Here is a 15332-nt window from a genome sequence, read left to right on the forward strand (position 1 = left end):
TGTATCAGTCACAAGAAGAGAATTTGCAAAGCAGAGGGAATGTATTTGTCACATGGTGAAACCAGCTGTGGAAGGCTTTTCTCGGAGCTTTGAAACAATTCCAGCTCTTCTCTTTTTTTTTTTTTCCTTTTTTTTTTTTTTTTTTTTTTTTCCCAGGGTAATAACATTTTTCTGTCAAAAACAAGTTGGTTGTTAAAATATGCATAAAGGCATGTCACTCCAAGCTGTGCACTCGTGTTTCATTTTCACTTCCCCCCTCAAAAGAGTTTTGTTATGACTAAAGAACAAAAAGGAAGCAGCGAGAAATCTGTAATGGTTCCATTTATTAATACATATATCACAAATACTCACAATATCAATGCATTCTCGTTGGCATGCTAGACAGAGGCATTATTAAAAAAGTCCTATTGTTTTTTCAAAAAGGTTTTAAATTTTTGCTTTCCCCCAGAAATATTCCATATGCCTTGTTGGTGGTGGTGTCTGTGAGTTTTTTGTTGTTTCTATTGTGATTTGATTCAACGATGTACTTGGTGGCTGCAACCTCAATGCAAAAAGAAGAAAGAAAAAGAAAGAAGAGGAAAAAAGTCCGAAGGCCGCGGTACAGCACGGTTCAATTAGTTCATAGCTATCTAATAAAAATAAAGGGAGCAAAATTACTGCCTTCACAGTAAGCGACAACACAGCTTCATAACAGTATTACACAGGATCAGGTTCAGAGGCAAAATGCACTAGACGAAGCCTACTGGGATACGCACTGGGCATACAACACTGAGTAAGAATCAAAGATGTCGAAGAACACCAGGAGGAACGGTTCCCTTCAAGCACAACATTTTAACATCGTTTTCAAGTATCTTTATGTTATGTTACCGATTCCTTTGTCTGTGGGGAACGGGAGCGGGGAAAGGGTGAAAACCTTAGTAAAGCATAAACAAACCGAGAAATCAAGATAAACCCAAAAGAATACATAGTTCATATACCAGTTTATATGAATGTGTGCAACACTTATTAACCATGGCGAAAGGCTAATCGTGCCCTCCAGTCACTACATGCACAGCCTGATCGATGCTGTTAATGAATTACCTGTGTTAACTTACAATGCAACTACAGCGTGACCAAGAGCGCGCCGTCCTGGCCCGGGGGTCGGCTCTGGGCGCACGGCGGTGCTTCACAGGATGGTACACTACGCATGGGACAGGTCGGGAGGGTGGGGGGCGAGTGTGCGCGCGCACGTGCTTGCTTGTGGGGGTGTGCGTGCGTGCGAGAGACAGTGTGTGCTATAACATTCGTGTCAGTCTTCCTTGAACGCTGCAGTTCCTGATCTCGGGACAGGCGCTGGGCTTCACGCTTCTGAAAGACTGGATGAAGGGACAAAAGACAAGAGGTGGGTCGGTTTGGGTGCCGGCAGCAGCTAGTGTGCACTCTCTGTTCAAGAAGGAAGCTGAAGCGGCAAGACAGTCAATCGTACGTCCTCCCTCCCCCCTCCTTCTCTGCCCCCCTTTCAACCAGACAGAACGCTGGAATGAAAAGCACAAAGCAAGAAATCACATGGGAAGACTAAAATCTTGATTGTTATGTCACTTGTCCACTACCTTTAATAGAAGAAGGAAAGGCTCACCTTGTTACACCATCTCGTACTGGTTAGCAGTAATAAACCGGGACAGGCAGCACGCCAGCAGCATCCCAATCAACTGTTTCAAACAAGAACGGAAGAAGTTATGTTGAGTGAATGCAGAGCAAAGGAGAGGCTGTGGTAAGCAGAGACTTCACCGTCTGGTGCTATCGCCCACAACAGAACTTATCCCCTGTCCTCTGATCGGAGAAATAGCATTAAAATTTCTTGTCCTTCCTCATGGGATCTTCCTCTTGATCAGGGCTCTTTTCAGTGGAGAGTGGAGACAGGACAAGGGGAAATGGCTGGAAACTGCAGCATAGGAAGTTCCGCACAAATGTGCGCAAGAACTTCTTTACAGTGAGGTGACGGAGCACTGGAACAGGCTGCCCAGGGAGGTGGTGGAGTCTCCTTCTCTGGAGATGTTCAAGACCTGCCTGGATGCCTACCTGTGCGACCTGCTGTAGGGAACCTGCTTTGGCAGGGGGGTTGGACTCCATGATCCCTGGAGGTCCCTTCCAACCCCTACGATTCTGTGATTCTGTGATTATCAGAGCCTCTTTGTTTGATAGCACATATTTTGCTACTTTTCCATCCCGCTGCCACTGCCAGCCCAGCACAGGCAGGATACCTGATGGGCTGCTGCCTGGCTGCATTTCACTCATCCACTCCACTCAGTTTCTGACCCCCCCGGGCATTTATGCTTTCTTTACAAATGATGCAGCACTCGATAAATGAACACTATAAATCTGGAAATTAAGGAAAAAAAAAACCAACAAGCCTTTCATTATTCCCCTGGATATAACTCAGATTATTGAAAACAGATCCCTCGTCTCCACCCTTCAATAAACTCTCAGTCATTTTAACGTTTTGCCTATTGCAATTTGTTAGCGTTTCTTCCATATGCTAACAGCGTTAATGCGCTATACATAATTCAGCCTCATTTTTCTCATTTGGACTGGTCAATTAATTAACTCATGAGCATATCCAGATTGTCACAGTTCATCACCAGCCACAGGGCGAGGCGAGGGGGCTGCCTCTGTGGGAGTATCAGCCTCTCCTTGACCTTGCTCCAACCAGCTGCAGTGGCTCTTGCTAACGCTTGGGGCGTCCCAGCTGCTCCAGCTCCCAGCTAGCTTTTTTGGGACTGGCTTGTGCTCAAGAAGGCAGACTCTGCTGCAGGAGTCTTGCACAGCTGAGTGACTCAACACATGTCGCAGCTGAGCTGGCATAAGCCCAGAGTGAGGCCAAGCTGTGGTACCACCCATCCAGATAAACTGCTTTATGCCCCTAAGACCTCATATCTCTGGTCAAGCCAAACTTCACCAGCTGGAAATTTGCTGCTACCACTCTCTCTCCTATTTCAGAGACTGCCTGATTTCCAGCCAGCACAACCGCCCCAGGAGCAGCATGGCACAAGTGGTGGGTGTCAGATCACATCCCGCCATGACTATGCTAGGCACCTCCAAAGGGCATGGAGTCATCAGCCTGAATCTCTACCAGCTCCATCCAACACGCAAACACCAATTTCGGCACCAAGTAACAAGGATGATATGGCTTTGGTTACAACTGGTCTTGGGTCACAGTTTCCTGAACAGCCTCCAATGCAAATCTCAGCTACTAGGTTTTGGGGGCTATATTTTCACAGATGCTGAGAGAGATGTGGGTGCCAAAAACCCTCCACAGCTTTGAAAATCTCACTTGATAGCAAGAAGACATTTTAGCCACGTTGTTGCCTTTTCTGCTCCATGTCTTTAGACAGATGCTCCTGCAGAAAACTTGGTAGCTACAGTGCTCAAGGCTTGCCTGTGACCAGTGACGCCAACAATTTGTTGTTGTTGCACACAGTGTGACACAGAGTGTCCCTTTTGGTGACGGACCTTGGTGTCATTTACACTCAAAAGATTTGGGGAAGGCCAGAGAAGGTCTGGCTGTCCTCCAAAGGACAGCAGTATGATAGGCACGGTGGTCAGACTGACAGAAAATTCAGCTGGAAACCAGTAATACCAAACTGCTGGTAGATCCTACACCTACTCTTCGCAACATTATCCAGCAACTGACCCAGAGGTGGTTTTGTTGTACTCGATCCCATGTTTGCAGTCTGAAAAGCTTGCTGCAGAAGACCTCCCCCAGCTAACCTGAATGACTGATTCTTCTCTTTCATGAAGGCTGCAAGTCTCTAGTATGTAGCTGGCAAAGATTCACAGCACTTGCAAGCTCATGATCATGTTTTGGTGTAAGCAAGTGACTTGTAAGATGAGTGACAGGTTACGCATGAATGCACAAATGTCTTTCTGATCTCTGGTCTGCTCTTTAACTCTTGGCCCTGATTATTTATGCTGGTTTATGCACTGAAGTGGTTACAGTACCATAATATTCAACTTCTGTATTTCAAAACAATAGTGTGCATATCAAGCTATTGCATACACTGATTTCATAAGGCACTCTGAGCTATTGCTAGGACATGGCAGAGCTGCAAGAAATATCTTAGAAATACTTTGAACACATAAAAGTGTGTATTTTACAAGGTGTGTCTTCTTTCTCACTTTTTCCTCCCCTCTCTTCTAAGATTAGCTTTGACTCCTGAAATACTAAATGAAAACCAGAGGGTTCACTCTGATACCTCTGGTCTTGCCATAGGAAACTTGAAAACGTGGACAAATTCTTTGGGGTAGAGCAATGGAAAACCAACACCCCTCAGGCATATCTTCTTTACAACCATCCTATTGGCCAAAGTTCATTCTAGGAAGCACAATGCAGTACATGCATTTTTCATTTCTCCATGGTATGCAGGACTAATCTTAGACATACGTTAGATGTGATCACTGAAATCTATCCACAACAACTTCCTAGCCATCTTATCTCTTTTCACACACACAAAGACTGTCTTTCACAGGAATTAACAGTGAAAGTTGTCCTGCAGGGCATATTTATATCTCATTATACTGAAGAGAAACTGAAGTGTAATTTGAATTTCTTCTTTATTTTGGTTCTCGGTATTTTCACCATTTCTCATTCACTGGAGCCACACTGAAGTCTACAAATACACATACGTTGAAGTAATGGTGAATTCAACTGGGTAACTGGGTACTGGGTAACCTAAAATGACTTCTTTTATCCGTCAGGAATAATAGTGTATGTAGTTCAATGATTTACCTTGCCATATTCTCAATCTGCAGAGTTTCAAGCAACCAGGGTCCCTGCCTCTGTTTTAGAAGACATGATGTTTTCCATGTCATCATACCCAAGTCAGCCTCCTGTGCACTGATACATCCTTGGCACAGGTCATATCTCCACACTTGATTCACAGCAGTTGGTCTTCAGAAGCAGCAGACTTAGTCCTATGTCAGATTTCAAGTCACACATTGGATCCCGATGCAGGTCCAGCTCCCCAGCCCTTGCAAAAGGGGCAATACTGCTCTCTGGGGCTGTGCCAGGACCAAGCAAAGTATCAGCTTCCATATATTAGGCAGGAGTTGAATTAGACAAGGTGGATGATGCCTGTGCCAGAACTGTGTCCACAATCAGTAGAGATACCCACATGTGAGAGGGCAGGCAGGTTCTGCACTGCACAGAGGGACTGAAGCCACATGAGAACTCGTTTACAGATGGGAGCTGTATATACATACTCAGTGTCTGATTTCAAGCATATGGACAGCACCTGGATTCCAATCCTTCAGTGGAGAAGGGAAGAATGTGGCCCCAACAGCACACTGACAGTTTCCTACTCAGTGACCCTAAAGCAAACGCAGTCCATAACCCCTGTGACAAACCCTCTCTCTTTCACCCTGCACTGTAGTTTTCTCTAGGAAAAAGCTCTTCATCATCTATCTTGCTTGCATTCTTTTATTCTCTGTTGGGCAGAACAGAGCAATCATTTTGCTGCTCTGAAGAGCACCTGCTAACCTGAAATTATTCCAGCTGGGAGTAAGCTTTCGCATCTGATTGTGAAAACAATCAAATGGTGTTTTATTATTATTATTTCAAACCCAAGAAGCAGTGCCTGCTTCTGAGCATGCAGACAATGTCAGCAACACAGCAGATTTTTTTTAAACTCTGACTCTGACTGGGAGATCCATGCCAAGCCTGCAAGATGTGTAATGCTGTTACATCAGCTTTCCTTGTTTTGGAGAATCAGCACATTCCTCATGTTAGTCAACCTCACCAGCTAACAAATCATCTCAAGGAAAGGCCCCTGGAGCATGCTTTGCTGTAGAAGAGCTACATGATCTAATTTCTCTTTTATTTAGATTAAAACTATTCTCAGTAGGAAGAGCGAAACCCCGCCTACAGCTGGAACACTGCCTGGCATCACTGCCAGCCAGGGTTAACCTGAAAGCAATTTGTAAACACCATTCCTAATCAGGTCCAGCAAAATGGGTTAGTCAGTAAATGACAACTGTCCGCCTTCTATTCTTCACACACCAGGAGAGCATTTTTCTCCCCTGTAGCACCTCTCTTCTCCTTTTCACACATTCACAAACACCTTGAGCAGACCTTTCCCACCCTGGGATATCTCCTCAGCGTGCCAGAGCTTGTGTTTAAGGAAGGCAGTGACATCCCAGCTGGTAGCAAGGCTCACATTGCCATTAGGCAGGGCGACCTGCCAACACCACATCCAGACACACTTCGGGTTTCACTTGGAGACACAGCAGCAAAGAGCACTCCCTGCTGTGCTGCCTGCAGCGCTGGGGCTCATCTTCCCTTAGGCCAAAAGCCTCCTTGGTTTTGGGGACCAAGCACTATATACGTTGCCTGCCCTTGCTGCAGCATTGCCTTCCCATGTCACATTCACAGACAACGGATGACCCAGACTAAGCATCTCGACACATCCCAGAATACTAACAATTCCAGCCCAACTCTTCCTACAGTCTCTCTCTCAGCTGCAAGCAACTTTCGGACAAGAAAAGATGTTTATTTGTCTATCCTATGTATGGTAGACTGATTAAAGTGTTTCACATGACATCAGTCCTGATTGAGGAACTCGCCCCAGCAGCATAAAAATTACTCAAAAAGTTCTACTTATTCTATTTTTTTGGAGAATTTGAGATGGACTTGGCAAACCAAGTTTTATACTCATACAAAACAGGATGTAAGGCAAAGTGTGGGGCCTCTCACACCTAACACTACGCCTTCAAAGCAAGAAGGAATCAGGTTTCCAGATATGCCCAATGTAGAGCTAGCAACAGGTCTGAGCCCATGCATTTTCAGGGTTACCTAGAGCTGTGCATATGTTGCCCAAGAGGACATGGTGGTCTTTTTCTACAGGGTTTGGGAACACTAACTCTGAAGAACCACAGTAACTGCTGAGCAAATTAAGCCCCAGAGAGCTCTGACTAAAGCCCCGTGCAGCCAAGCGCAGGATGACCATCCGGGGCAGCAAGGGCAAGAGAGCAACTACATCCCCTGCATTAATTCACTTACCCATCACCTGTAGCAGCAGTGGAAAATCACTTATTTTAGTGCAGCACAGTGTAAATTTACATCTTGCAAACTGAATTCATGAGTTTTAAGAAGTCAAATAATGTGTTGCAGCAGTTCATTTTTTTCATGCACTGGATAAACCTGAATCATTCAACAGATACACTTCCAGCGTTGCCTCAGGAAACAGATCGTTAATGCCGTGTGAATGAGGCAAGTAGAAGTTGCACAACAATTTCTGAATATGGCACTTGCAGTCATACCACATAATATCCACGAGAGAAGGCAGCCTGCCTCTCCTAAGTACCTGGCTTGGACATCACATACATTGTCACGCAGTTTACTGCAACGTTCTGAAAGCAGTTTCTCACTGCTGGTATATCCACCCCTCTCAATCTTGCCCATCTCCAAGTCCTTGCCATCATATACGAAACGATGAGCATAAAGGAGCATAGGACTTGCTGAAAGATGTAGGTGTTTTCCTGCCACTTCTTGATTAAATGACTCTGACTAGCCTTTCAGTTTCCCCGACTCATGGCTAGGAAAAGGCAGTTTGGATACTAGGGACAAGCAAAAACTTCTTTAGCTCTCCTCTTATCCTTCACATGCCTTATATATATTTTGGTGCAGGCAAGGAGCTGGTTTAATAACCTGGTTTTGGCAGATTTCTGTTCCAAGAGTTCGCAGCTACAAGGAAAAAAAAATCAATCACCAAACCCAGTGTCTCTTCCAGGCTCTTTTTCCCCTTCCTCAGGCTGGGGAGGCCTGAAATGCCTTATTTGTATTCTTCACTCCTTTAAAAAACAGTGCTTAGAAGATAGAAGCTTATCCAAACAATGGACAAGCTATTTGTCTTCTTTGCTGTTTATGCTCCATTTAAGCCAATGTTTTATTGGGTTAACCTCTATTTGACCCAGTGAAGGGACAAGTTGTTTTCCTTGAGCTAGTCATTAGCTCTACCGTAACTGATATTCCCAAGGAGAAACTTCATTTAAGTTGAAAAAAAGAAAATCAATGAACAGATGACCTCAGGACTAACGAGCATGCTGAGTTCAGTCCCTTACATAATCCCTCCTTCCTTGAAGTCAGGATAAAGAGAGAGAGGGGGGAAAAAAGTGGGGGAAGGAAGCATTCATGCACTTACCTGTGAGAATGCAATTCCAAAAGCAACTCCAGCTATAATTCCCATATTTGTCTCCATAAAACTGGTCACCAAATCGTAACAGCCCTGGAAAACAAATATCATCATTCCTTGTACAGATCTTCCCTGGCACGCATGCATGCATACACACACACCTCATTTCAGATGTTCTTGGGTTAGATGATATTTTTTGCTGCTGTTTCCAACAAAGTCGCCTTTTCATTTAATAGGATTTCTGAATGAATGATGGAACAAAATGATGTGACAAAAATGGCTCTTTTTACCAAAAAACTGCATTGGAATATTTTTAAAAGCTAAATGTTACGCTGCACTCATTTTTATAGGTCTTATTAAAGGAACTGCAGTTTGCATTGATTGAATAAACATCAATATAGCTTTGATCTGAAACCATAGCAGTAACAATATACAGTAATATTATAATACAATATAGGTGTCAAAGATGAGTAAACAAAGTTGATCTCCTAATATTTCAGATGTTTAATACAAGCATGCTTCATGTGTCAAGTGAGGCATTCTACTTGCCATCATCTGTCAGAGAGACCAGGGCATGACATGGAGCAGCATCCAACTCTAAACCATCTAATGAAGTCATCAAACATTTGTATGAAGCTTCCTTGTCTGTTTGCTCTAGGACATACAATAATCTGTCCAGCTCCCCAAATCCCATTTTATATCTCCGGCTCAAACCCTGACTGCACCAGCTGACCTGCTCCCTCATACCTCTCAGTTCACAGCACATACCAGAAAATTCATACATGTAGCTGCCCTTCTCTGGGACAGGCTATTTTGAGATGTCCCCATCATTACACTAACTTTATGTGAGTTTCTCCACTTGCCTACTGTTCCTTAAAACAAACAAAGAAACAAAAAACTTTGAAATTAGTTTCCCTAGTCTGTGGTCCCTAAAGGAATCTATTTTTTCTTTCATTGCTAAACCACCTGCCCACACAATACAGAGCCATCTCTCAGCCCTTCTGCCACCATTACCCAAAAGATCAACAGCACTCTCAGCACAAAGTCAGTCCCAAGGCATTGCATTTAATGTTAGAACTTTATCCACTTTATCAGAAGATGGAAATGACAGAAATAAGTGAGTTCCCTTTCCCAGTTTGGCCTCCAGTCCTGCTGGATATGCATCTCTGCCATTTGCCCTCTATCCACACACACACTACTTTTGCAAACACTCAAGGAACTCTCCCTGTTATTTCAGAGGTGTCAAAAATGAGTAAACAAAGCTGATCTCCTAATATTCCAGATGTTTAATACAAACATGCTTCAGGTGTCAAGTGAGGCATTCTGCTTGCCTTCATCTGTCAAAGAGACCAGGCAAGATATGGAGCAGCATCCAACTCTATACCGGCTGAAAGAAATAACAGCTAGAAGGAAAGGACAGTGTCATCTGTTGCAGACAGGCCATTCATGGCCTAAAAGGTATCATTTCTCTAACCTCTTCTGTAATATCAGAAGACATTTTGTTTAATCCTGGGAGTAATGAAGTGGCAAACCTAATAACCACTACTAACCAAGGACCAGCACAGCCACTATTCAGTTGTGAAATGTTTACGCATACAGATTAATTATGTCTTACAACACTGTACAGCATGTTAAATTCAAGTTTGTGTATTTAACATATCAAGCAACTATAGCTCTGTGTGTGTTCTACATATTATGAAACAAGATTAGATTTCTCAACCAGATCTTTCATGTTCTCCTAGCTTGCCTGAAATCTCTTCTGTTCAACAACCTTTGAGAGATGCAACACCTAACAGCAATGGTAATTTGAAGGCGTCAGAAGATCTCCTTAAAAACACATGCAAGAGAGATAGGTGTCATCACTTTCCCCATCTGAAGACTGTTTTTCCAAATCACAATATTCTGTTTCCTGAAGTGCATTGCATAAGTACAACTAATTGCTCAGTTCTTACAGTGCATGTGAGGAAGAGTGCAAGAAGCACTCAAGAGATGCATATGCAGTACAAATGCATGTGAAGCTGTGTGCATGCATCCGGATGCTGATTCAGAGGACATAAGTTACAATCTAGCAAGTATTCTTGACAACATCCATCTTTTCCTTTATTAAGATTTTAGAGAGAAATAGTTCCTGAGATTTGTTGGTAAGAAACTCTGAAGATTAAGAGCACTATAAGTTAATCTTAATTACAGCTTTTAAAACTAGGTGTTAGTCCCACCTTAGATGAAGAAACTGGCAGACTAAATGATATACCCAAAGTCACTAAGCAAGTCAGTGGCAGTGTTGGCAAAGAAAATCTGAGAGTGTTTTCTTCTAGTCCTTCAGTTTGATCTTTAGTTAATCCTCTTGGATAGCTTTTCATTATTTCTCATAAACTACTAGTAACTTGATTAGCTCATCGAACAGAGCTTGTCCTACTGATCATTTTGCAGGATCCACCAAAAATCTGTATTTCAAATATACTTTTTCATAGGAACAGTAACAAGGATCTTCTGCAGTGAGGAGAACATGCATTTTCATTTTTCTTCAAAACACACAGAGCAAAGTGCCAGAGGGAATGGCTTTTGATTCTTATCTGAAGTGAAACCAGGAGGCCACACAACCTTTTCTCACAATTTCCTTCTTATTTTTCGTGCCCCTTTCACATCTCACCTTGTTCGAGCATTAAGGACAACTCCAAGATCTGACAGATGCTAAGTAGAAATCTTTACAACTTCTGAATACAAATGTCTACCTCAGAAAATTGGACACAGTTTTTCAGAAGTCACAGGACTTTCCAACTGAGGAATCAACATTTCTATTGGGTGACATGGGCATTAGACAGAAGACACAAGCTGAGGAGTAAGCGTGGCTAGAAGTGACTCACTAGCACTGGACTAACACAAGTTCATTCATCAGCTGCTCCTTACAAAATCTGTGGGTGGCCTTTGCCAAGAGAACTCACAAATGGACAGAAAGTCCTCAGTGCAACACTACCCTTGGCAGTGAAAACGAAATGGCACCTGCATAGTTATGCAGCCTGGAAAGGGTCAAAGGATATGGCCGTCCCAAACAGGACCCCCTGTTAGAGGACAGGACACCTTCCGAGGATGCATACACACCAGAATGCTTTCCTGATCCACCTTTATCCTGCCTCTCACCACTTTTCCACTTTGATGAAAACAGATAGTTACTACAAGTTCACAAAGTGAAAATGAATGGCCTTGATCATCCTTTATATTCTCTCTCTCTATATATATATCTTATGCAATCCAGCAGCATTACTTTGCTGGCAACTACTGTGAGTTTCATAACAGATGGATGTCGCTACTGCTCCAAGTACATCTGCAACAAGTGGCTCTCACTAAACTATTACAGAAAATAAACTGTTCAGAAGAGAAAAAGTCATTGGGAAATAATCCTCTTCTATCCCTTTGTTAATATATGCTAGAAAATGTTGTCCACTTGACTGCTTTTCAAAGAAAGATGTTGCAGGCTTGCTCAGCCACCATTCCAACTTTTTGATCCACAGTGACTGAGGTGAAAAAGAAACAGAGAACAGAAAGGCATGTCTATTTTCTCCATTTTCCCTAATTTCTTCTTTTTCTCTTCTTTTGTGTATTCAGCTCTGAAAACAAAAATAGCAAAGAAAATAATCCTTAAGTCAAAGTGAGGTACGCCACAACTTAGCTTGGTAAATAGGCTACAAACACTTCATTTTATCAATAAACTGTCTGTTGCCTCTTGCAAATTTTGCATAGAAAGAATTGATGATGCAGCAGTACTTCAGGGTAAAACTTGAGCTGTATCTCTCCAGTGCTGCGTCTGCTATATGTGCTGCATTGTTTGCCCTTTACTCTCCCCTTCCCTGTGTCTTTATTTCCCAGTTATTCCTTTCCTCCCTGTTTTCCTAACCTGATTTCCTACTCCTGTTCTGCTTTCCCATAGTTAAGCCCTATGACTGATATTTCTACTGGAACACAAGCAGGAATAAAACCTATCCTTCCCTCCACCTCACTACAGAAAAGCACAGCATTCAGCAGCAGAGTGCAGAGAAGCAGTGACAGACCCTGCTCTTAATGGCAAACACGTGCTGCATGCACTCTTGAAGTGGTCAGCATTGCTTCTGTGTGCAGTGCAGTACTCGAATCAGTGTTACAAGGAAGGGGAACAAATTTCCTTCTTATCAGAAATGTCACTGCAACCAGACATTTGAGAAAGGTCAGATTAAGGAATTTGAAAGCAAGAGTGAGGCAAAGCCCCTCGTTACCATCACTCCACCCCAATACACATTCTTATCAACACCCACGTGAAATGAAATGCCATTACAAGTAGCCGTATGCTCCACTGACATACTAGATACTTTCATAACATTTTCCACTGGCACAACATTTCTAGTACCTTCTGGTTTACTTTAGTGGCAGCCACGGTCATATTGCGCAGATCCTGAGTATTGCAGTCACTGGAGTTCATGCAACAGCTTGTAGGGATGCCATGTTTGAAGAAGTAAGGGCTGGTGCTCCAGTTGGTATAGCTCTGAATGCCACAGCAGCTCAGCTGTGGGAAAAAAGAGGTAGGTTTAACAAACAAACAAACAAACAAACAATGACAAATTGGACATCGAAATCTTACTTCAAACTTTCTTGAAAACCATCTCCCACTTTCCTCAATTTTATACTTACTTGATTTGTGCTGCTAAACAAGAATAATCAGAGCCTTACACCCTTTCTACATCCCATCCATAAGTGCCTATCAGTAGCTACATCTGCTTTCTTTTTTGGAAAAAATACACTCAGTTTCTTCTGTTAATTCATCGGTCTCCTCTGCCAGCCATTCATTGTGCTTTGTGAACAAAACAGCTGCAGTTGATGAATGATGCAGGATACTAGATAATAATAAAAAAATCTGATCCAGCTCAGATCTACAATGTTTTATAATCCTAATGACAGATTCCCTGAAGAATAAGGGCTGCCCAGTGACCACCACTCTTAAAGAAAAAATACAGTGTCTCCTAAATGTAGTTCAGGATCTGGGGTCAAACAGTACAGGTCTCATCTTTATTGGGCAGTTTGTACTGAGCTCATTAAAATTTAGCAATCTTGTACAAGCATGTTGGATGCAATACTTTTTATTTCGATTTTTGCCACTCTCTAATTTGGGCTCACATCAGTTTATCTGAATCAATTGTAAAAAGTTTCCATCCCACTGGTATGTGTTTTCTAACATCAGCCAGGCACAAGATTAGAAGTAACTGCAATCAATTTGACAAAACAACAGCATTAAGAGTACACCAGTATGGTGCTGTTGCAATATTGTTTTTGAAATATTGACATTTAGTATTTCCTGATGCCTTAGGCACGGCATCCAGCAAACCTCCTAAACAAAATAGGGCATGCTTTGTGAGGCAACTATTCTACAACTGGTAGACGCTCAGGGCAAAACCTAGTTTCACTGGTGCATACGGTAAAGTTCCCATTAACTTTGCCAGAGCAGCATGTCATCTCAAGCATACACAAGCCTAATTTATATAGTAAAAAACCAGACATGCAAACAGGCAGGGCTACAGTCAGAAATGCGAAGCAAGACCAAACCTTAAAGGCTGAATTTTGCTTGCAAAATACAGCTCGCAGATTGAGACGTTGGCACTTCATGTTCAGTGATTGAATGTGAAAGTATGCTTTGTCTCTCTTTATTCATTTTTAATATCCAATTTCAGACTTACACTTTCTTGTACATTATCCACTGCATGGCTCCGCTCATCATTCTTGTTGTAATTCTGGATTGCTTCAGTGTATGTCCTAAGGAAGGTATCCTTGATCTAAGAAGGTGAGGAAGAAAAAGCCACCACCAGTGAAAAATGAAAGGCGTAACATCTGAGCACTAATTGCAGGAAACAAACACATTTTTAAACCTAAAAAGGCAAACTGAGGTAGCCCTTCAAACTCTTTTTAAAGAATGCTTTCAGAGATGGCGGAGGTCCCTCTTTACTGCCAGGAGTCTACTGATGGTATTTTCCAATTGGGGTATATTCAAGGAACACTACCCCAGCAAACTGCTTTAATTTTAAAAACAGAATACTGACGGTTTGGGTGTTAATGTAAAAAAGTTTTGGGGATGTTTGGGGCTTGTATGTACTGGTTCAGTTGAACCACGGCTCTCCAGAAGCAAAAGCGGACAGCAAAAGGATGGCTCCACAAATCACAGTTCAAAGCAGATGCTTCAGGATCACAGATCCTTGGCATACTACCCAGCTAAGGTTTTAATCTTTTTTTTTTCCCCCAGATCAAGAGAAAATCATTGGTTTCAAGGATTTTCTTTCCTTTTCAAGCTAACCAGCAACCAAGGAACGTGCAAAAATGTGACCACTGAAAGCAGACAAGAACTGTTAGTGGTTAAATAGGGAAGTCCCTTATGAAACACTAGGAAGATGTGGAGAGGAAGCAGGTGGATGTACCACCATCGGCTGCAGACACCTGGGAAGTCAAGCCTGCCAGGTGCCTAAAAGGGGGTGATAAAAGGACTTCACCTATAAGAAGGATATCTTTTGTTGCTTTTTTCCCCAAATGCTTTGCTTCAGCACTGATTTTTAAAGAGGTTGTGTGAATCTCTTTGCTCAGGGCTATGTGATGAGAGCTGGAGTTTCTTGACACAGCATGTAGCAGTGACTATGATGCCACAGTCCCAGGACATGGCCCATGTAGGGGGGTTACAGGTCACAGTCTACCGCCCCCGGACAGAACAAGATACAAAGCCATCATTCTTACTTAGCACATCCTAAGGAACTAGGAGGGCACCAAGTACCTGGAGCACATCTCTAGCACACATGGTGAAATTGAGATCCCTCAGGGCAAAAGTCAGGTACATCACTGCAAAAGGTGCTTCCAGCGGGGCGGTAAAGGGGACAGGTAGGAGATGATTTGGTCAACCCACGCTGTGGTGACCTTCACAAGAAACTGCTTCTGCCAAGGAGGAGCAGCAGTGTCACACACACCAAGGCTGCCAAGGCCAGATAAAATGGCAACCTTGAGCAGATGGACAGGACTTTCAAGATCAAATTAAAAGCCACTCACCACTTGTAAGGAACCAGAAGAATCCATACTAAGGAAATTCTCATGTCAAAAGAGGAGACTAAAAAAACTAATAACAAAGAAAGGAGACTACGAAGGTCTCTGGAGTTTTGTTCTGGTTCA

At 42.9% G+C, this 15332-nt stretch overlaps 1 protein-coding gene and 1 long non-coding RNA gene across 3 annotated transcripts in view; one reads left to right on the plus strand and one right to left on the minus strand.

Moving 5' to 3' along the window:
- Nucleotides 1–303: 303 nt before the first annotated feature.
- Nucleotides 304–15332, minus strand: part of TSPAN7 (tetraspanin 7) — an 87857-nt gene continuing 72828 nt past the window's right edge. Inside the window, exons 4-8 of the mRNA XM_042810705.1 lie at nt 13865–13960; nt 12544–12699; nt 8175–8258; nt 1616–1688; nt 304–1355 (exon numbers count right to left, since the gene is read on the minus strand). Coding sequence (XP_042666639.1) covers nt 1620–1688; nt 8175–8258; nt 12544–12699; nt 13865–13960 — 405 coding nt within the window. The 3' untranslated portion in view covers nt 304–1355; nt 1616–1619. The remainder of the gene's footprint in view (nt 1356–1615; nt 1689–8174; nt 8259–12543; nt 12700–13864; nt 13961–15332) is intronic.
- On the plus strand, nt 1091–1958 carry LOC122156157. 2 transcript variants are annotated; one of them, XR_006167392.1, is made up of 4 exons: nt 1091–1175; nt 1293–1381; nt 1507–1750; nt 1872–1958. It is a non-coding gene; the product is annotated as an uncharacterized LOC122156157 (long non-coding RNA). The 2 variants fall into 2 exon arrangements; XR_006167391.1 differs by having other exon boundaries at nt 1117–1381.

This window comes from Centrocercus urophasianus, unplaced genomic scaffold (assembly GCF_019232065.1).
Source record: "Centrocercus urophasianus isolate 14NV4802_14NV808 unplaced genomic scaffold, USGS_Curo_1.0 seq_12, whole genome shotgun sequence".
Lineage (NCBI taxonomy): Eukaryota > Metazoa > Chordata > Aves > Galliformes > Phasianidae > Centrocercus > Centrocercus urophasianus.